Source organism: Homalodisca vitripennis, chromosome 3, assembly GCF_021130785.1.
Source record: "Homalodisca vitripennis isolate AUS2020 chromosome 3, UT_GWSS_2.1, whole genome shotgun sequence".
In the NCBI taxonomy this organism is placed as follows: domain Eukaryota; kingdom Metazoa; phylum Arthropoda; class Insecta; order Hemiptera; family Cicadellidae; genus Homalodisca; species Homalodisca vitripennis.
Window position 1 is genome coordinate 104,337,231 of NC_060209.1, and position 23,918 is coordinate 104,361,148.

A 23,918-nucleotide genomic window follows, 5' to 3' on the forward strand; every position below is an offset into this window, starting at 1 on the left:
TGTTTAAATCTTTTTGTAGCTTGCATGTTTTTTAATATTCAAACTGATAAAAGTAAGTAACCGAATACTTAAAATGGTCATATGGCATACCATTTTAAAGCCTATTAAATGGCAAAGTTGTTAATATAACTTGAAACATTCTTGTGTACAAGGTGTGGCAAAAATATGGGGTTAAATGATATTTCGGTTTTTCTGAAACTTAGCAACTTTGCCATTTGAATCGACCTGAAGCTTGATTTTCTTTTCTTACCGTTTACACCGATAACTTTTTCAAATTTACAATTTAACTGAGAATCTAAAAATGGAGTAGTTTTCTCACATATGTCTATACGTTGCTGAGAAATATCAGATTTACGTACAAAAACACGGGTTTTTTAGAAAAACTGAAAATAATTCATTTCAGACCTAATTTTTGGATTTAGACTTTTTTATAACCACCATTTTATCACATTTACATTGCATTATAACCCAAAAAATTTTGTCACACACCAAGAGCCACTCACCCTGTATAATTATTCACAATATCATCAAGTTTGTAGCTTAATAAAATATGCATTATAACTTTTTATTTAATTATATGACCTATCACCTAAACCAAGTTTTCAAAATAGTAATCTTTGATAACAGAGTTCAATGATGTCTCACTGGTAATGGCACACATCCAAAAATTTTGAAAATTATTAAACCACACATAAATTACTCCAGAACTGCATTGAAAATGTAATAGGTAAATCTAGAAACATGTATTTTACAATTTTATTCTTACTGCATTTTTCTGACAACTTTCAGCCTGATTTTTCTGTAAGGTTTAAAAGTCAAGAAGCCAGGTAACATGTTTACGACTACACTAACACAGATATTTATCATATTTTTAAACTGATGTGTTAATGAGAGTTTTTTGCTATTAATGGGGAAGTTAATTTCAAAAAATGTATTCCATCAATAGAAACAAATTTGAGATACAAACTTATGTATTATGTGATTATAAAACATGTTATATGCTTGATTACATTGTGGATACTGGACAACCCTTACTTGAACATGACTTATTGTTTGTTTGTTGACAACTGGTACAGTAGTCCTGACCTGTTTTTATACTCATGTAAGACTAATTTTTCTGGCACTGATAGACACTTCCCTATATGTGTTCCTTCAATAGGTTAAAAGGAGCATCCAGTAGAACATAGTTAATTTTGTAAGTAAATAAGTCATAGTAAAGCAACAATAAAAAGCAGCTTTTGTACATAGTATATTTAATCAACAATCATAACTTTGATTTTAGTGACAAAAAACTTAAATTAGCAAGTTAAATTTTATTTGCTGTTTTGTATACTAATACTAACCCCTTCAACAGGGAAATAATGGTTTTATAAAATTATAAAAATTATACTAACAACTCCGAGTTGATATTTAAAATATTCACAAATAATGTTAATAATGGTTTGCTTTAAATTACAAACATTAAATATTAGTTAACTTTTATTTCAACGGATATGTCAAAAATCGATAAAGATAGAAACATATTTGGTGCTGATTGGTATCTAAAAGCAAGCAACTAAATATGGCACTTATGTCACTACAATATACCTAAGCACATGGCAGTCACAGAATTAACATCCCACAATAACAGATTATAAAAGGAATTCTCTATTGAAGATTTTTTTCATCTTCAGATCATTTAAAAGTACTATGACTAGACTGGGATTTGAAACTGGGTAATGGGATTTCATAACATAACAACTATCCATAACATTATCTTATGAAACTTATCATTACCTTAAGACATTATCATTACAACTTAACATTATCTTAAGAAACTTCATGATTATACAGTATATCTTACCTCTCGAACTATTTTGCGAAATTCAATCATCTTTCCATCTTCGTATCCAACAAATCTTAGTTCCTGCTGGACCAAATCAGCTGCTGTATTTCTACACATAAAAGAGTGAATAAATTCTTAACTATTAAAGGCCTTTGTAAATTTTTATAAAAAGCGCTTATTTTTACTTTTTTATATTTAATGCATAAAGTAAATGTCCAACATCAATAGATTAAATTTAATTGCATGGCAATGATACAAAATTTGGTTTTTTGTGCTTCCATATTTTTTAAAGAAATGGTACAGTATGAAATTAAATGTTGTAACAAATCATTTTCCCATTACGTACACCTTTCAGATATATATTTTACAACGTATAAGAATAAATTTTTAGGCAAAGCCGTTTTAAGGCAATAACAGATTTGATGTCAGGAATAGTGACATTCAGTCATTTGTAAAACCCAGCGCTTTGACCAAACAAAAGTTTGACTGGCTTCGGCCTATCCTCCAAAACTGAAAATATTATGACACTCATAAAAGTATATTGAGTGTTTGCTAATTTATTATAAAAATACAGTGATTTAGAGAAATATTTTTCTTTCGCTTAGCCAGAAAACAATATTTTTATATAATACTGATATTACCTTTGACCAACTGTGACCAAGAGGAGGTTCTTGAGATGTTTCCGACACCACTTGGCAACCTCAACTGTGTGAGTAGCACTGAAAAAGGCACGTCGCACGTGTTCTGAGTCACATGCCTTGTAGATCTCAGCCAGTTGATCCCTAAACCCTCGGATTCCAGCTTCAAACAGCTTGTCTGATTCATCCACAACAAGCCACTGGACACTACGACACATAGTAAAACTTAGTCAAGTTCAGAATAAGTCATTCTTAATTAAACTGTTGTCATAAACTATTACAACTCACATCTACCTGTCAAGTGTTGCAACCATGATGACTAAAGACAGTTAACACAACACTCTGAGGTGCTCTGTATAGGTGCCAGTAGGATAATGTAGGTTAAAGGAGTTGTCTGATAATTTTAAGACAACTTGTGGTACAAAACACAACTTGAATGCAATTGACACATTACATAGACAATAGAGAATTAACTACAAATAAAATTTAAATGTTGAGTTTAGCTCCAGTTCACCTTTCTCTTAGTGCAGCATATCTGGAGTGTGATGTTTTCACAGGCTTAACTCCTGGAATCTGGAATCATGTTTGTTTGAATAAATCCAAAGAAAGTCTGTGACAAATAAGCTCAAAACAAACTACATTGTTTTGACATCAGAGCTGCCTACACTACAAAATATTGTGTAATCCGGGTAAATAAGTATTCTCATTGCCTCATCAGGTGCACAGGAGCTGAACACAAGTTTGTAAGGGGTTCTAATTTTAATTTTTGTATATTATTGTATTTATGTTAGATGCATTAACATTTTTTAACTAGTAATGCCAATGCGTCTTAACTTAAATTAAGTTTATATTTAATATTTTTACAAACTGCTTGAGAACATCATCTTGAGGAACTGAGGAGTGACTGAAATACAGAAAAAATCCTTTATTGATGTTTAATAAAGTATTTAACAAATTATGGCGTCATTACTCCTGAAACTTTTCTTAACATTCCAGTATCAACAAACAATGTGAATTTAAAGTATATTCCTAAAAACAATAATATGCTCAAAATTTACCAAATTATAAAATCTAGTTTTTAATACAACTTTATAACATTGTTAGAAGTTTACTATAAATTTAAAATATAGTATAAATTAGATTATATAAAATTATTAATTGCAAGATTAAAGATTACTTTTTAACTATCATAATTTTTGCCCTTTGACCACTAAGATTTATAATAGGCTTTCTTACAATAAACTAGTCCTATTTGCAGAACTAACGTTTTAAATTATCACCTTGAATTTGCATCATGAAAATAATAATATGAATATATAGTTGCTTGATTTAAAAATCCTTATTTTTTATGTTCATTTAATATTGAATATCTTTATTTGATTTTTTTAAACTGGAAATATGTGTTTCTAACCACAAATATTTTAAAAATGGATCAAGTAATTAAATTTCAATTAACTTTAAAATGTTATTTGTAAAAACCAAACACCCAATTATTGTCTATAAATACATTAATAATCATACATTTTGCAACGTGAGAATGGAAATGTCAAAATTTTACATTGTTTAACCCTTTGAGTGCCAGAGCATCGCTATTTGCGATCCTGCATTATATGCAAGAAATGCCAGAATCGCTATTTGTGACTTCTGCTGTAACGCTTATATTTTATATAGTATCTATCTAAATTCGCTCAATGACTATACATACGCATCCCAAAGGCTTCAATGTAACTTTTGATGAAGGTTTTCTTGCATTCTGGTTAGATTCTGATTTTTACAGGGGTTGCAAAGAGAGCGCGTCAGACGAGTTTAGAATCCACAGCTACATGGACGAGCCGTCACATGTTTTGTTTGCGCTGGTCACAAATGGTTGTAAATATTAAAAGTTATTAAGTGTAAATGGGTTTGTAGTGTTAGTTTTTTCATATTATTTTGTTTGTGTATGTTGTTCTAGCCTGTGTGTAAGTACAACAACGACTTGACCGTTAGTTACCGGAGCTACGGAGTCGTAAAAACATTGCTGACAAGGAATACGTAGTATTGCAGGCATTAGAATTAAGCATTAGCAGTGTAGGCACTGAGTGTCAGGCTAGATTAGAAAATTTCTAGTTTTGTAGCAGTTCATATTTTCATATTTATTTTCCAAACTTTATTTATAAGTATAAAAGATGTTTGTATATGTCTTTTTGTAAAGAATTAAATGGAGTATAAGATAATATAACTAAAAGTGAAAACATAAAATATTTTAATAACACTAAGTTGTGTAAAAATAAAAAAACAAAAGGTTTTTTCATGATTTTTATTGGTATAAAAACGTAAAATAAGTAATCAATGTATTAAATTTATACAGAAAATATATTTATCTAAAAAAAAAAACAAAAACCCAGGATATTACACCAATAAATAATTTTTTTATGAATTTTTAAACAGACCCTTGCAAAATCAGGCATTTTCACTCTGCATTTTATGCATAACATATAGCAAAATGCTGTGGCACTCAAAGGGTTAATCTATTGTTTTAACATTATTTAATGTTAGCTCTTAGGTTTACGCGGCTGGTGCAATAATTAACATCTATGTTTTTTTTTTTTTTTTTTTTTTTTTTTTTAAGTACTTTTGTTTTGTTGAATTCTACCAGGTTTGATTTTAAAATTGTGTTCTGCCATAACCAAACTTTCTTTAACCATATGTTTTGTATTCCCAATGAATTCAGTACTCATGTAGTTACCATGAAACCAACCTGGGCTACATAATGAACCCATAACTTTGGCTTCTTATGCACTTCTTTCAGGGTAATTATATCAAATTTGTCCATATATACGAGGGCCATCCGGAAAGTAGTACCCGTTTCCGCCGCGTGAGGCGCTGACGACGCGAGTAGCCGCCGGTCAAGGTCAGATCGCTTCAGTGGCTTGTCTGCCTTCTCTGTTACAAGTTCCGTGACGCTAGCATTGCCTGTGTTGTTTCTGTGGCAGTTCATAATGTTTAAAAAAATTGAAAACGCCGCCAGTTGTGAAGTGAGGGCTGTAATAAAATTTCTCAACGCACGAAACGTTCGACCTTGTGATATTCATCGCCAATTAAAGGAAGTGTATGGAGACAATGTGATGGAAGAGTCATCTGTTCGGCGCTGGTGTCGTAATTTCAACTTGGGGAGGGGGAACACACACGACGATGAGCGTTCAGGAAGACCATCTGTCATTACAGATCAACTGCTGAGGTCAGTAGACGAATTCGTGAGGAACGATCGGCGCGTCACAATTGATGACATTTCCCTAATGTTTCTCGAACAATTGTTCATGAAATTGTCAAAGACCATCTGCATTATTCAAAAATTTGTGCAAGGTGGGTCCCTCGCATGCTTACAGATGAGCACAAAACCAAGCGTATTGCTGCTGCATTCACATTTTTGGAACGTTATTCTGATGAAGCAGACACGTTCTTGAATCGCATAGTTACTGGTGATGAAACGTGGGTTTGTTATGCTTCACCTGAGAGTAAACGACAGTCAATGGAGTGGCATCATACTCATTCACCAAAGAAACCAAAAAAATTCAAGACTGTTCTGTCCACCAGGAAACTTATGGCAACCATTTTCTGGGATCGACGTGGTGTACTGCTTATTGATTTTATGGCCCGTGGAGACACTATTAACGCTAATGCGTATTGTGAAACATTAAAGAAATTACGGCGGGCAATACAAAATCGACGGAGAGGTCTATTGTCTGATGGCGTCATTCTCCTCCATGACAATGCCAGGCCTCATGCAGCGGGGATAACACAACAACTTCTGCAGCAATTCAATTGGGAAATTTTCGACCATCCACCGTATAGCCCGGACTTGGCCCCTTCAGATTTTCATCTCTTTACAAAACTTAAAGAGTTTTTGGCGGGAAAAAGATTTGACAGCGATGACAGAACTTAAAGAAGGCGTGATTACGTATTTCAATCGGCTGGCGGCGGAGGAATATGACGCTGGAATACAAAAACTCGTCACACGTTATGACAAATGCTTAAATTTGCTTGGAGATTATGTGGAGAAGCAGTTTAAGGTATGCTCTTTTCAATAAAAATGTTTATATTTGTTAATATTTACTTCTGTGTCCTTTATTTCACAAACGGGTACTACTTTCCGGATGGCCCTCGTAGGTTTGCTACTACAGGTGACAATGGTGACCCCATTGCCGCTCTGCCAGTTTGCTCACAGAAGTTACAACCAAATAATAAATAAGCTCATTGAAGGAATATTCCTGCCCATTCTCATATTTCCTGATATTTCATTTTCTTCATTATTTGAATTTTTCAGGTATTTGCATCTCAATGATTTAACTGTTCCATTTGTTTGTATTACAGTATCCAACATTGTAATAACTTCACATTTGTTTCAGTTAGAATTTTGATGTTTACAATTGGTGCTGTGATCGCTTAGTATTCTCAGAAATCAATATGTGACAGCTGAAGAACAGTTGGCGTCTGCTGGTTTAACTTGCTTTTGTTCTTTTAGTCAGTTTTCGAGCCTATTTTCAGACATGTTCACATCAGTAATTCAATATGTTGTTACCGAGTACGTCTTTTCTTTCTGGTTTCAAAGTTATTGCTGAGTTAGAGAATGATGAAGATTCTAGTACTGACAAAAATATACAAAGTAATGGTGATGACACTCTTCCAAGATTGGAAAATGTAACAGAGAGTGACAGTGATGATAGCTTAGGCCTAGGTTCAACAACAAATAGTGAAGGTGGTGATGCTGGATCAGATAGCAGATGGTCTGTTTATGAAGGACTTGATTTATCTCATTTTCCTTACACATTGTTAGATGGGAAACCGAATATATGTGAGCGTATGCTAGTTCCTGAGAATGCTGTACTATCACATCATCAATTGGAGACATTGTAGACAAGCTGAAAATGAAGCAAAAGTGACGTCATTACAATGTTGGATGCTGTCTCACATACAACTGGAGTACCAAAATCGTGATGTTGGATGGTATCCAACATGAGTCATAAGGGTTAAAACATAACAATTACATCATTTTTCAAATATTTACCTTTTTAAAGATATAAGTGGGGGTTCTTGTTTCAGCATGTACACAATTCTGTTTGGTGTTGTTATTAATATATCTGCAACATACAAAAGAGATCAAATCTAGACAAAAACTAATTAATATTATGAATTACCCACATTTATGTGCTAAATATACAGTACATAATGGCTTCCTTTATTGATTTCAACCTCATAGGGAGCACTGCAAAAATCTGATAACAAAGAATCTTGATAAATACATTCATGTCTCTCTGGTGGCACTTTGCATGTTACTTGATCCATGATCAAGCTAAGATTCAGACTTAACTAAGTTCTTTACACATATCTAAATTCCATATAGGAAGAATCAGTTTTGTTTAACCCATTCACCTACTAATATTTTAGCACACAGTTGGGCCAAGGAATTCCATTATTTTTGCCTATTATTTAGGTGTGCAGATATTTAGCTGTAACTTTCTAGTAAATCCTAGTAAATCATTGTTTTGCAAAAAATATTTTGTAGCAGTGTTTTTCTTGAGCTTACCTACCATTTAAAACTCCCTGTATAAAAAAAAAATAAAAAATAAAAAAAAAAAAAAAAAAATGGAGGTATTACGAGATATAAACTATAACATAATACCAGTAATAACATAAATTTATTTATAAATACATTTTTTTTAATTTTATGTTGCCCACCACCAATATTTTGTTCCCAAAATGAAAACCTTAAATGGAATTATTATTGTGTAGCCTACCTTATTTGTCCTTAGAAGTCACACACCAAAAGAGTGTTGTATATTTCATAGTATATTTACACACAATTATATCGTTTTTATATTATATACCCTACCATATTTATATTTATATTCAGAAGAATTGATCTGCATTGACAAGGCCTACGAAGTCAGTTGCCGGTCCGATGTCAGGAGTTGGTCATTCCTCTTCTGAATCGAAAATATCGGAGTTTTGAAACTGTTCCCGTGTCACACGATCCCATTCCACATCTGATTGATCACTACCGGAACTGAATTCTTCACTACAATTATTAGAATCGTTCATAAAACGATCTATTTCACTGTCACGTAACTTATTACAAGCCATGTTTACGGACACTAACAACAACAGGTGTCATATGGAGTAAATCCATCTGTTATTCTTTGCTTACGTCAGTTTAGCCAACTAATGACAAAAATATTGTTCTAAACAAACAAGTAACCATGGAAACGAAACATAGTTTGATTAGTGCAGCTATCTGTCGAGTTTAAAGTGAACTATTACTGCCGCGGAAGCGCTCCGTCGAAGTATGGCAGGACCCGCGGCGGAACGGCTCCGTCGAAGTAGGTGAATGGGTTAAAAAAAAAACTGATAAGGTTGTAATAATTTATTTCTGGAGTCAAAAAATTCTATATTAAAGCCAAATACAGAATATGGAGCTGATAGAACTGAAGTACAGTAAAACAATTTAGTTGAATGCAACATTCTCATTAAATTGAATAAACCAAATACAATTTAAGATAACAATTTCAAGAGGTAAGACTAAAGGTACTACTTTGAAAAAATTAAATGAAGCACTCAAATGATTGATCAATCACAAATTTAACTGCTTCATGCAATCCATTGAGTGCTGGAAACCAAGGCCTGAGGTAGTATTGATGTAACACATTGATGTAAGGCAAACAAACATAAAAAAATTATAAACTACAGCTAGATGAATATTGCCAATTACCCGTTTGATGTCAAGGGGATAATAATGACATAGAATGAATTTCTCTCCAAACTGTTTTATAGCACGTAAGATGGTTAAAGTACACCAATTCAAATGAAAAGCTAAATTTTATTTAAATCTCATTAAAAAGGGAAATCTTAATTGTACAAAGGAAATTGAAAACATAACACATTAAACGTACGTACAATCAAATGTATGTTTAACTCACCGTTTTTATTAGTGAAATCAGAGGTTCTGTTAGACATAGCCAAAGAAGCACTCTTCTTCATGACTTGCGCCCTCAAACCTGTGCCCTCACTGAGCCAAGCACATTCTCTGTAACATACATGAAACTTATTAAAAGTTTATAAAAAATGAATGGTATTATTATTATAGTTAATAACAATAACCCACAGTTTCACATGCAAATTTATCGTTAGTGTCAAATTGGTAGTGCGAAATTGCTATAAAAAGTAGTATATTCGTACATACCACATGAAAATAAAAACTAAAAACTAAATTATTATAAATTTTACAGACAATATTTTTTTGCTGTAAAGGGACCAATTCGATAAAAATAATCTATTTTAATAATAATTCAACAACAAACTAGATAACGATACATAAATAGGCTCTAATACAACAATTTCACCAATAAATCATTTGATGTAATTTTTCTCGAAATGGCTGTAAAGGGGCCAGCTCGATAAAAAATAACAATCAATAACAGACAACAATTAACAACATTCAACAATTATTAATTAATTAAAACTTAACAACAACAATTTAATAAGATATAGAACATTTAAAAGAGAAGTTTCTTAAAGAAAGAAAAGAAGACTTACAGATTCATTATCGGATCTTTCAACAAAATTGGAATATTTATGTGTCTGTGCCATGAATAGCAAGGACAATCAACAAGAACATGCTTCACTGTGGTTACAATGTCACAAACCTATGGGTCGTCTCGAGTCATAAGATATCCATGAGTCAGCAGTGTGTGAAACAGCACCACATCCTCACAACAAGCCGTCTCCCATGGCTTCACACTGTCTTTTATTGAGCGTGACTTCTTATTGTTAACTACCCACCACTCAAAGTTCCGCCTCACCATTGTTTTGGTTTTCACCACCGAGACAATGTCTGATGCCAACATACGAGTGGTGAAGGGCTGGGAGCTCTAATGATTCTTTTCCTCCTATATCTACGAGCTTGTTTCCAAAACAAAAAACCCCTTCCTCAGGGAAGTTGTCTACAAAAACAGAAGAGCTGACGGGGTGCACCAAGAAAGTAATTTTATTAATAGAGATGGTGAAAAGAGTATAGCTTAAAACGCTACCTTGCGGGATTTCATTTCCTTGAGTAATAGGATCAGAAAGGATTTTTCATAGCCCCAACCTCAATGCTTCTTTCTGACAAGAAAAGCATTGTGAACACAAACAATAAAGTCTATCATGTAACCACCCACTCCCCAGGATATTCAAGTATTTACAATGCTTCTTTTTTTGCTATGTCTAAGAGTACCATGGTTATAAATAACATGAAATAAATAAAGGAATTAAGAATTGTCAACTCCAAGGCAGTTAATTGGTTGGTAGTTGATCTGCCCTGACAAAAACCGCACTGTGAGAATGAAAGAAGATTGTTCTACTCCAGAAACCAGACAAGTCTCTGATTAGCCATCCTCTCGAGGAATTTGCAGAGGCAAGTCGTGGGAGAAATGAGCCAATAGCTTCCTGGAGAAATTCTTTCCTGACCTCATTTGTGTAAGGTGATAATATGAGAACGACACCAAGACAAGGGAGATTTGTTTTCTAAAAATATTCTGTTGTATTAAAAGATGTTGATTAAAAGAACATACTTTGTATCTTCCATCAGCTTTCACAACAAAGCATAGTGTATAATATGGGGACCTGATACGGAATTTGATGTAGATTTAAGTGAAGAATTAAGCTCATCTTTAGAAAAGGGAAGGTTCTCTGGGGAGTTATCATTTATTTAAAAATTCAGGGGTAATCTTTCCTGATTGGTTTTAAAATTGTAAGATATGACTCATTACACCTATCAATAGCTCTCTTAAAAACTAAAATGTTTCATAAGTTTAGAAATGATTGAGAAATGGTACTAGAAACACTTAATTTTCACAACGTTTTGTTGAATTACAGTGTTCTGAACTCCTGCATTTGCTGTACGTTCTTAGTGGATACATTTTTTCAATTTGTTACCTTTTTTATAATTTTTTTCAAGAATCAAGAAGCTTTATTGTCAATTGAATACACAAAGGTACAATAGACATTGTCAGACAATATAAATATATATAATCTATTAAAGTTCTATGGTGGTTATAATACATAGTTATAATAATTTTTTTCTGTAGTAAGTTTATACATAAGTGGTTTACTTGCTCAAACTATAAAAAAATTGCATAATAAATATTCACAAGTGCTAAAATTTAAATACTTACAAATAGGAAACACAAATGAATAATTTATCACAAAATTTACATTGACAAATGAATCTAACAAATTAAAATAGTTTGACTAGAATGCTGAGCTTAAATTAAAAGATTTCAAACTGGTACGATTAAAACTAACATATAAAAGTACAAATTAAAACAACATTTATGTTAAAAAGCTGTATCAGACCATTTAAAACAGACTATCAGAAAATTATGGTACTTGTATCACAGACTAAGAATTCATCCACAGAGTAAAAAGGTGCAACCTTAAACCAATTCTTAAGAACTGTTTTAAATTTATTTAGACTCGTTGTCCATGAACTATCAGGTAATTTATTAAAGAACTGCACCTCCATAAAGCAGTAACTTTTTTAAAATTTTTCAAGTCTTACTGGTATTAAATTTAACATATATTTAGCTCTTGTATTATAGTTATGGATGTCTTGACGCACCTCATATTTGTCTAGATTTTCTTTAACTCTCATTAAGCAACAATATATATACTTAGATGGTACTGTCATTATGGAGAACTCTTTGAAAATCGGGCGACAAGATTCCCTACCCTTCACATTCTTAATCAATCTTAGAGCTTGCTTTTGCTACAAAAAAACTATTTGGGCTCCACTACTATTACCCCAAAGAAGTATTCCATATAACAAGAGTGAGTGAAAAAAGGCAAAATATGATGTTATTAACATTTCTCTACTTACACATAAACTTAATTTACGTAATAAGTATGTTACCCTAGATAGCTTTGTACATAGACTACTTGTATGAGTATCCCAACTAAGCCTGTCATCCAAATGTACCCCTAACAGTTTAACTGATTTACTTCCACTTGTTACAGCAGTTCTTAAACTGAAATAAATATTCTCTGTTTTACTATTGTTTACATTTAAGAAATTTGCTCTAAACCAATCACAAGCTACCCTCATGGCATTACCTTGCACCAAGTCTAAGCTAAACAGGTCTTTACCAGAATTGAGTAAAGTTGTATCATCCGCATATAAAACGGACATACAGGGTACACTAAAAGCAAAATCATTCATAGCTACAATAAACAAAAAAGGCCCCAGGACCGAGCCCTGAGGGACACCCATTTGAACTGATTTGAGCTTTGATATGTCAGAACCTTAAGCTACCATTTGCTTCCTATTACTTAGATAGGAGGTCATTCAATTCAATTCTTTACCCTGTATACCGTAACAATGAAGTTTTTTTTTAAAGCAGATCATGAGATATACTATCAAAAGCTTTCGACAAGTCAATTAAAGTGGCTGATAATATATCTTTACATTCAAAACTTCTTAAGATTTTTTCAACAATTGATTCAACTGCTTTGATAGTGTTTTTACCAGGTATAAAACCAAACTGCTCCTTACATAGTAGTTCTCCTTCAGCAAAGTAATTGTACAGTTGGTCTTTTATACAGCACTCAAAGACCTTACTAAATATAGGAACTAATGATATCGGGCAATAGTTAGAGGGGCACAATTTATCTCCTTTCTTAAAAATAGGTACAACTTTGACAACTTTTAGAATATCCGGAAAAACACTATGCTCAAGCATCATGTTAAAAAGAAGTGTTAAGGGCTCTAGAATAATATCTATTATTTCCTTGACTACTTTGTTGGAAAAACCATAAACATCTTCACTTTGTGATGAACTCAATTTAGAAACATACTTGAGCAAATCTTTTGAAGGAATCTGCTTCCAGTGGAAAACGTTATTCTCAATATTCATGTTAGATATATACCTATTTAAAAACTGGATGGCAGCTATATTACAGTTACTCGCTACATTATTTACATTTGATATTGTTACAGAGTTAATAAAATAGTCATTAAAAATTTCTGAATCAATTTTTGTTTCCTGATTTGCTGGTCTTAAATTAGCTTCTAATCTAATAACATTCCAAGCAGCTTTACACTTATTTTTAGAACTTACTAAGAATATAATTTTCATGAGATTCTAACTTGGCTTGTTTTATTTTTACTTTATAACATCTTTTAGCATTTAAATATGCATCTTTATATAAATTTTCTTCAGCAAGACCTTTATTATTCTTATAGCAATCATACAAATACATAACATAATCTCTATATGACCTCAGCTCAGGTGTAAACCACTTATTCTTACATATATATTTTTATTTAAATCTACTTTTATTTTCTTTATCATACAGCATTCTTCAAAAGAAGTTGTCAAAAAGTTAATAAAATCATTAAAATCTGAATCAACTCTATAGTATGTTTTTAAGAAAGTCCAGTCAACCTCACTTAGCACCATTCTAAAGTTTCTTATTGCTTTGGGAGTTAAATCCCTCATTCGCTTGAAATATGTTTGTTTGTTTGGATCATTACCCATAAAGTTGTGGAAGACTGCTAAAATACCAGAGTGATCAGAGATATGAGGCTCGATGATCTGACATTCTATATCATTTTTAAACATATTGGTAACAATGTTATCAAGACAAGCTACATTTCTTGTAGGTTCATGATTTAAACAGTATAAATTTAAAGAGTGTAATGTATTGGGAAAGTTTGTAGTATTTAAATCATCTTTTAAAATATCCTGAAATAATAATATGTCTGGAAGGGTACTTTTTGTACAGGAAACCAACACAACTATCTAAAGAGGACAGAAAGCAATCGAGGTCTAAACCTGGTGTGCTATATATTGTTGCTACAATAATGTTGGTCTTAATCAATAAAACTTCAGTTACTTCAAACACAGTATCATACAAAATTTTTCTAAATCAATAGGTTGGTAATCCAATCTATTTTTTACAAAAATACTACACCCTCCTCTGGTTAATGGCGGTTTTCTACAATAAATATTTGCAAGACTATACCCTTCAGTAACAAAAAGCTGACTTTCTTCTACGACTAGCCAGTGTTCATTTAGTGTTAAAATACTACAATTTAGTGATTCTAATAAAAGTTCTAACATTTCAATTTTCTTCCTAATTGACTAAACATTTAGATGGAAAACATTGCAAAATTTGCATTTATTATCAACATATGCTACTTTAACGGATCTAGAATTATTGATGTAGAGTTTCTCTTTAAGATGCTGTAATTTAAGTAACTATTATTCCTATATCTATCTAAAAATAAAAATCGTCTAGTTTTCCACAAATTTACCGGATTCGAAAGTATTAATGTTGCAGGATCCCATAACACTAATGCTCAGCACTAAAAGCATTAGAAAACACCTTGTGTGTAACAAAGGTGAATAGTAGTAATGATTGTACTATTGTATCAAAATTGTATATATAGTGGATTCACTGTCATGAACTTATTGCTGATATAATATCAAATGTGTTTGACTCACCGAAACGTTTGCTGAGCCAGTTCTCTGGTAGGACAGACAATCAGGGCTCTGAATCCTGAGTTCTTGGGTGAGGCCAGACTCTGCAGGATGGGAACCAGAAAAGCTAACGTCTTCCCCGATCCTGTGGGAGCACAGGCTAGGATCTGTCGCCCCTGTAATAAAAAAAAATACAAAATAAGTATTACTCACTTTTTATTGTACAAATTGATTTATTCTGACATTTGATAAAAATGTAACACAGTAACAGTTTCCTTCCAGAGTGTAGTGAAGGATTCTACAAAAATTTGTTTAAGTTGTTGCCACTAAATCAACACTAATTGAATATTTTCAAGAGCGATATGGTCTACCACTACTGAGACCTGTGTTACACTGTATTTACTTTCAACTTAGGACCTATGACAATGTCATCATTATCAAAAAGCAAAAGATTACAGATCATTGATAGCTAATAAGAACAATATAAACTATGGGGAAGAATATATACAAAATTATAATAGTTGTAAAAATATTACAATAGAAAATAATTCTCTTAAGATTGAGTAGTCATTTATTTGTACACTTGTTAACACTACTAAATTTAAATAATTTTAGATATATCAATATTTAAAATAATTTGGGCTTCAAATTAGGATTTATAACTTTATACAACAAAGCAGTTGAACTGAAGTGCTGTGGTCTAAAGAAAATACTAAGGTCTTATTACTGCAAAACTTCTATCTACTAACTCATGTGGACATTTGTAACCTGCGAAGGTAACTCCAATAGATTTAACCCTGCAATGGCGAAAACTCGATATCAGGCATTTTAGTTGCATTCTAGGTAGCAGCTCCTAATATTGGGTCTATTAACACGGCCTACGCTTTTAAAATATACTCAATTGATGATAATAGAAAGAGTAATCTCCAATTTACTGAAATAATAAACTTTTTGATCATTGGAACTATATCTTGCGTCTTCACGTGTTGCACCAGCTGTGTACACAGGTATCTTTATTCTACGAATCAGATGTCGCTGTTTCTTACTTATGAGTATTATGAGAGTAGTAGTTATATGTTTTGGTGTTCTTGTGAATGTGCGCTTTGGTGAGCTATTACAGTTTATTACGTCAATGGATCGTAACTTTCTCGATCACTCAAGTGATATTGAAGAACTTTTTTTTAACTTTTATTTTACACTATTGTAAGCTAAAAGTGTAATTATCTGGAAAAAAATAGTTACAATACTGAATAATCCAAAGTGAGCAATAAAGTTTTACTTTTTTGGCAAGTTGCGATTTTGACCAACTGCACTTAAGATTTTCTATTATTTTACTATAATACATAACAAAATTTAATACCTTTTTTCTTTTTGGATTAACTCAAATTTAAATACCCTATGTTTTATGTATATTTTGTTTTTATGATATCGTCAATCATAACTTTTGTATAAACCAAAACCTTTCAATTAAGTTGTTTTTAATGTTTGCAAGTATGCAGTGACTACATTTAAAATACATATATACTTATATAAGGAAAATTATCCTTGAACATTTATGAATAAAATTATTATCATTCATGGATATCAATATGGCATCTAGTAGTAAACATCTGTTATATAGTACTTCTCCAAAAAGAGTTACCTATCGCTTTAAAAAAAGAGTTTAGGAGGACTAATGTGTGAAGAAAAACTGAATGAAGTGCTTTCTTTTCTGTATGCCAGGAAAAGTAAGCAAGATTTCTCGTTTTCAAAAGGTAAAAAATCCAATTTTGTGTATAACAACTTTAAACAGCAGTTTTACCAACGTGATAGGACTGTGAGTGAGTCCAATTAACTTATTTGACAAAGTTGACTGTAATTTCTCAGGTAATTGTTTTGTACATATTAAAATTCTGACCAATAACATTTTTGATCTAACACAAAATACGCGATGACTTCAAAAACAGTTAGGTTAGTTCAATCTGAGAATCTGGGGTTATCATCCATTCTTCAAGGCCACACAGTGGTGATTGATGACATCTTAAATAGGCCTTGTGACAGTATCTTACTCTAGTATACAAAAATCTACATCTAGAAATACTAACTCTTCCAATCCTATTAAAGATAGTGCTGAAAGTAAAATTGGTAACTCTAATATTTAAAAAAATTGTGGAAAGATACGTGTTATGTCTGCATTGGGAAAATCTGATAGTGTACAACAGAGTGAAACTGGCCAGACTACTGAGGTATGTAAATCTGACAGTGCTTCAGATTTGGAGAGTTTTCATCAACGAGTAGAAGAAGATCAACAGTATTACCACCTAAACCTAAATCAACATCAGCAGAATTGAAGGAAAGTGGTTATTTTAAGGTTAAAAATAAAAACCATAATTGTGCCTCAATGCCAGACTGGTGCTAACGAACACAAGTTCTCAACTGGTTGTGCAACTGTGAGTAATCCTAAACTAAACGTAGTAGAAAGATAAAATAAATGTTTTTGTTTCAAGATTTTCTGAAAATGTAGGATGTAAAGATATCAAAGAGTATCTAAATGGCATTGCCAAAGCTAATTATGAAATAACCAAGTTAAAAAAAACAGACTTAAAGGTTAGTAATTCCCCTATCACTGTGGATTAAAGTGTTTGATGCAGACTTTTGGCTTGAAGGTATCCACCATGTCGTTTTAGATACTCTAACAAAGGCAACTCTGATGCTACAAAGAATTCTTTTTTGGAAACAGAGTTAGTGACGATACCAAATACAAAGGCAGCTACAAGATAGTAATTGGGGATTGATTAATAAAACTAACATTCTTAAGTACAAATGATATTAGAATCAAGGTACCTCCTAGTACAAAAGACCACAGCTAATATAAATACCATTTTTACAGGCAGCTAACAATCCATTCTTGATTGGTGCAATGCCAATAAACTAAAATTAAATTCTTAGAAAACACAAGATTTTACTTGAAGTCTCTCAAATGGAAAATGCTATGACCCTGCTTTTGTTTATTGGCATTTATTTGAGAAGTGATTTAAAATAGCAGCATCATATTGATTATGTGGCAGAAGAAACATAATTAGTTCTGTACAGCTCCAAGAATTTTTAACATTTAGAAGGCACTATACAATTATTAACAACACCACAAAGCTTATCCCTCTATGACAATAATTATTGGGGTATTATTTACAAAACGTTGAATGTAAAAAACATTGTTAGTAAAATTAACTCAAAACCACACAAACATTAAAGAGGAGTTTACTTTTTCAATCTGTATTTAACCCTTTGAGTGCTGTGGCGTTTTGCTACATGGTATGCATGAAATGCCGAGCCAAAATGCCTGATTTTGCAAGGGTCTGGTTAAAAATTCATAAAAAAAATTATTTATTGGTATAATGTCCTGGGTTTTTGTTTGTTTTGTAGATAAACAACTTCATGAGCAAAAACATTTTGTTTTTTATTTTGACACAACGTAGTGTTATTGAAATATTTTATTTTTTCATTTTCAGTTATGCTATCATTTAATTCTTTACAAAAAGACATAAAACAACTTTTTTTAGACTTATAATTAAAATTTAGAAAATAAATATGAAAATATGAACCGCTACAAAACTAGAAAGTTTCTAACCTAACCTGACACTCTGTGTCTTGTCTACACTGCTAATGCTTGAATCTAATGCCTGCAATACTAGGTCTTCATTGTCAGCAATGTTTTTACTACTCATTGCTTATAAATATCACTAAACAAACACAAAATACATAAACACTATACAAATGTATTTAGTAAAGTACTAGCTGCTTAACGATCACCGTAACTCATCACAGTCAAGTCATTTTTCTACTTATACACAGACTAGAACAACATACGCAAACGAAATAATATGAAAATACTAACACTACAAACTTATTTACACTTAATAACTTTCAATATTTACAATAATTTGTGAAATAAACACCAGCGCAAACAAAACATGTGACGGCTCGTCCTTGTAGCTGTGGATTCTAAACTCGTCTGACGCGCTCTCTTTACAACCGCCGTAAAAGTCAGAATCTAACCAGATGCAAGAAAACCTTCATCAAAAGTTACATTGAAGCCTTTGGAATGTGTATGTATAGTCATTGAGCCAATTTAGATAAATACTATATTAAATATAAGCGTTACAGCAGAAATCGCAAATAGTGATTCTGGCATTTCTTGCATATAATGCAGGATCGCAAATAGCGATGCTGCGGCACTCAAAGGGTTAAATCTCATTTTTATACACTCAATTGTTTCTTTTCTTATTTTTATATTGTATAACTCTTATGACATGAATCCGATGTATTGGATTTTTCTATATAAAGTTTAAAAGACATTTTGAAGTAAACTATTTTGCTATTAATACTGAAATGCAAATAGACTAAGCTAAATGCTTACAACATTGCAATCACAATAAGAATATTTCTTTCTTATTGACCATTTAAATTACTCTAGAAGGAAAGTTTTTATAATTTAAAGTCTCCCACTGACCTGTATCATTGCTGGGATGGCCTGCATCTGGATGGGGGTGGGTGTTTCATACCCAGAAGCAACTAAGTTCTTGATGATAATATTGCTCACTTTGTACTCCAGATGTAACTGTTCAAAGCTCTCTACTGGAGGGGGAGGGTTCTCCCCCACAGCAGTGATACGGTGAACATTTCTCAAGCGATTTATCTGAACACAAAACAACACTGGCTCATTTACAGTAATTTAGAAGTGCTTCATTTAGTTTACATATTTTATCAATAGATTTAAAAATTTGTAATTAACAAAGGCTTAACTGAAAACTGCTTGATAAAATACTTAAATCTGGTAAATACAGAACACAATCAACAGTCCCATTACTTTTACAGAGTCGACAACAATGAAATTTTGTATAGGTTGAAAAGAACTTTATTACAGTCTTGTGAGAAGTGTTACAATTACCTTTAAAACAAAAAATACTTTCTTACTTGTACTTTTTAAGTTTATTACACTCCAGTGATAAATTCAAATTAAAACTGCTTTGAGTCAATTTGAATAATTCAGGGTATGAAAACACATTCTATGTAACTTTCCAGCTTTTAAGTTGAACATTATAAAACTATATAATAGACACTTCATTTAAAACTTACCCTTTCTTGCTCCAATTCTGCTAGTTTTTGCTTCTTACTTTTCCCAGTCTCACCTTTTTTCTTCTTTTTGTGCTTTGAATTTTCAGTTTTGGTACTTGATTTGATTCCATCCAACAGAGTTAGCTCATCTTCATCGCTAGAATTCTCTTCGATGTTGTCAAGAGAGTGACTTCTCTTAATGGGCTTATTCAAATCAGTTGAAACATTAGGTGCTTTGTTAGTAGTTATGTTGTTCATCTGAGAAATAGTATAAAAGATTGAATTATTAAAAATGTTACAGTAAAATATCAATTTTTTTTTAATTATTTAGCTTGATAGTCTTAGACAACTATCAAGATGCCAAAACAACATTGTCATGTGCATAGAGGGGTAACAGGACATTGTAGATATACAGTACTCAAATAATTTGCAAATTACGTTTGCTATATATAATAGTTTGAAAATAGAAACACTTGCATAACTTAATTTACTATATTCATAACATATCCAAAATTACATACTTTACGATAATTTATTGTGTACAATTTTTACTTACATCAAAGTTGGATAATACATCAAATTTTTCGATAATAGCAATTGAATAACGAGTGTAGGCCGCTTATTAAAGTCTCGCCCTTATGGGCATGTCCATGGTAACTCACGTTACATTTCAACGTGGGTCCTAAGTTATTTGTTGAAATATTTTAATTTTTAAAGCATAATATTAAGCAAAAATATCTTGCAGTATTAAGCAAGAATTATAATACACACTGGCCAGATTTAAACTTCCTGAGACTAATAATTAAGGTAATAATAATTCTCTAGTTTTGGTAACTCATGTTACACAAAAAGGACGTCATAATTTGAAAGCAAACTTTAACATGAAACAAACTTTTGTCCTAAATGTTTAATTTTCTTAATCTAAATACTTAAGATTGGCTCAAGAGTTTGTAGTTTAACTGTGACAACTACAACAATAAAAACTGAAAAACATAATTTTAATAATATACTATTGACCTAATTGACAGTAACTCACGTTACAGTAACTCATGTTACATTGTGTCTCTTTCCTAAGGACATTTGTTATTTGTAGAAATAAATTTTGTTATGTAATTTTATATATTGAATTGTGTTTAATAACTACTTTAGTATCAGTACACTTAATTATTTTAGTTTGGTATGATTAAATAGTTGTTTTAATTGTAAAAATAATACAACTTTTTACAAGTGTAAAAACAAGTTTTAACTTATTATTTCTAAAAACAACATATTTTTTTAGCCCTGTTCTATAACTTCTAGTTTGTATTTTTCTCATAACACAACTATGAAAGAATAAAAAGATAAGATCAAATAACTTTATGGTAATTACAGACTACATTTTTACATGGTTTGTATATATAAAGAATATTCACTAACGCTTAAAACAATTAGACAGTCTGTGTAGCTAACATTTTACATTTCTCTGATATTTATTTTGTTTTTAAAATAATAATAATATTTACCACCTTTCATTTTAATTTCTGGAAGAGGCATGACACTCAAAATTTGTCCAAGTTTGACGAAAGTAACATCATTTTCGATCGGTTTGAATGTATAACAGTTTTTATCACTTTTCAAACACATTACTTGGGTCTCCAAACTTGTAAATACCACTTTGGCAAATAGCAACATAATTAAATGTAACCAAAGAACCTTTTTCACTAGGTTGAAGTGGTAACTCACGTTACAACATATTGGTGTGTACTTGAAGTGGGCCTAATAAATCAAATAATAATTTCCTGAATAAAAAGATTTATATAAGCTTATAATGTAAGGTTATCTCAGATAAATGCAAGTTTTATATTTATTAAAATCATAAGATCAAACCCAAAATATTGGAACAAATTTCGGTAACTCATGTTACACTTATATTTAGAAGTATGTTTGAACAATTAAAACAGGCATTATATTCTGACCAATACAAATATAAATATTACCATAACTATTTAATTGTTTTGAGGTTAACTATGTTAAGAGCTTGTTTTGTATTAGTATTAACTCCAATATATAAACAATGTTTAAAGTGCTATGAATAAACATCTTTACAGTAACTCACGTTACAGAAAAACTTATATGAAATTCCTGCAAATGAAACAAATTAAAAAATTTAAAAAAATAGTACCATACTTGTAATAGTTTTCTTAAATAGAATCTGTTTTTATTATTGTTATTGGTTGTGTATTACATGAGTAAACTTGAAAAATCTGTAATTTTGGTAACTCACGTTACATGAAGTAAGATTTAAAAGATAACCTAATAGAAAGAACAATTCTTAACCTAAATTTAAAAAAAGCATAATTTTAGTTAGCTTTTGTTCCAAAGATGGCTTCTTGGTACTGGCCACCTTCTAGATTAATGTATAATCAGTTATAAAATTGAGATGTGAGACTTAACAAACAGCCATCAATGAACTCTGCTAACAGGTGTTAACTAAACACAAAATACCAACAAAACTAAAATTTTTCCTCTAAAAAGCTAATGCTGTCAACATTGCTCAGAATAATCTTTATCTGAAAACATTCAAACCTAGGTTATTTCATAAAAATATTTTTTTAATATTTTTGTCCTGTTTTACATGGACATACCCTTATACTGTTTTGTGCAATAGGTTAATAACATGAAAATCGTAATTTAACACTTCCACCAAAAATTTACCATCCTAACGACTTAATGACAACCATACTTAAAAGAATTTTCACAACTTGGTGTTGAAATGGAATGCAAAATCAAGCTAGAATGAGCACTTTATAACCTATATATCAAACATCACTCACAATTTTATACAACGCTTTTTGAACTAAGTAAATAAATTTAAACATTAGACTAACTTATGCTATTCGCCGATGTGATGCGAATTGCCTTGTATCTAGTAAACTATGCAAAGATTTTCTCACCTTTTCTATTTGCTCCTTAGTCCTAAAGCCTACTCTAGGACTGTGTCCTGTCAACTTACGATAAATGTCGTAAAAATCCATAACGTAAAGTTTTACTAATAAAATAAAAACGAAAGAACAAACAGATCTCTAAACACTATATTATTCAATTGAGAAAAGTATAATCCTACAACTACCGAGTCATGTATAACAAACTTTGAAGAGTGTTTACACGCACTTACGACGACATAACCACACAGCACACGCGGTGTGTACTGTTTTTTTGTTATCACTGTATTTTAGTAACAGGCAACAGCACTAAATAATCGAGTTTTCGAACAATCGCTTTTTCTCGCTACAAAAATGTCAAGGTTTAGACATCAATTTTTGAGATACAGTATTTTTCTAACATCAACGGTTTTTCTCAAACCTCAATAAATTTTTGTAATATTTATCATGTAGCTGTTGCTATGTTTATGTGAGAGAATTCTTCTGAGAGTGGTTTAACAGTGTAAGAAAAAAAAAAAATATATATATATATATATATATAATAAATTTTAACTTTGTTAAGTAGATCACGATTACTGCAAATTTCTCCTGGACCTCATCTTCTCCGCCTTTGAATGTCATAGATGGACAGTCGAAATCTGCAATAATGTAATAATTCTATTATAATCGACCCCCTCCATTACTGCCTTAGATTCGTCTAATCTAACACTCCGAGTGTTCTACTTTTGATCAGACTCCCACAAACAAATTTAGTGTCAGTACGAATCACATCTCCTACCGATAGGTAACCATTGTTAATTCACATAGAATTGAGGTAGGTTTATATGAAGAAAAGGATCTAAAAAATTACCTGAAATATTTTGTAATTCGGATGAAATAATTTTAATATTTACGTTTCATTATCAAAATTTAACCGACATTAAACAGCTTTTGACACTTTTAGTTG

At 31.5% G+C, this 23,918-nt stretch overlaps 1 protein-coding gene across 1 annotated transcript; it reads right to left on the reverse strand.

The window, feature by feature from the left end:
* Positions 1–1,803: 1,803 nt before the first annotated feature.
* Positions 1,804–23,240, reverse strand: LOC124357266 (probable ATP-dependent RNA helicase DDX52). Its single transcript, XM_046808839.1, has 8 exons — positions 22,985–23,240; positions 20,073–20,309; positions 19,447–19,632; positions 14,982–15,133; positions 9,417–9,523; positions 7,508–7,580; positions 2,467–2,670; positions 1,804–1,934 (listed from the first exon to the last, which is right to left on the reverse strand). Exons 1-8 carry the CDS (start codon positions 23,063–23,065, stop codon positions 1,826–1,828), a joined length of 1,149 nt encoding a protein of 382 aa, XP_046664795.1. The 5' UTR covers positions 23,066–23,240; the 3' UTR covers positions 1,804–1,825.
* Positions 23,241–23,918: the final 678 nt, after the last annotated feature.

Coding starts and splice junctions, on each gene's coding strand:
- LOC124357266 (XM_046808839.1), bottom strand. CDS start 23,065: ATGGATTTTTACGACATTTATCGTAAGTTGACAGGACACAGTCCTAGA. Junction 15,134..19,446: donor CCATCCCAGCAATGATACAG/GTCAGTGGGAGA, acceptor TTTTTATTACAG/GGGCGACAGATCCTAGCCTG. Junction 9,524..14,981: donor CTGGCTCAGCAAACGTTTCG/GTGAGTCAAACA, acceptor TGTATGTTACAG/AGAATGTGCTTGGCTCAGTG.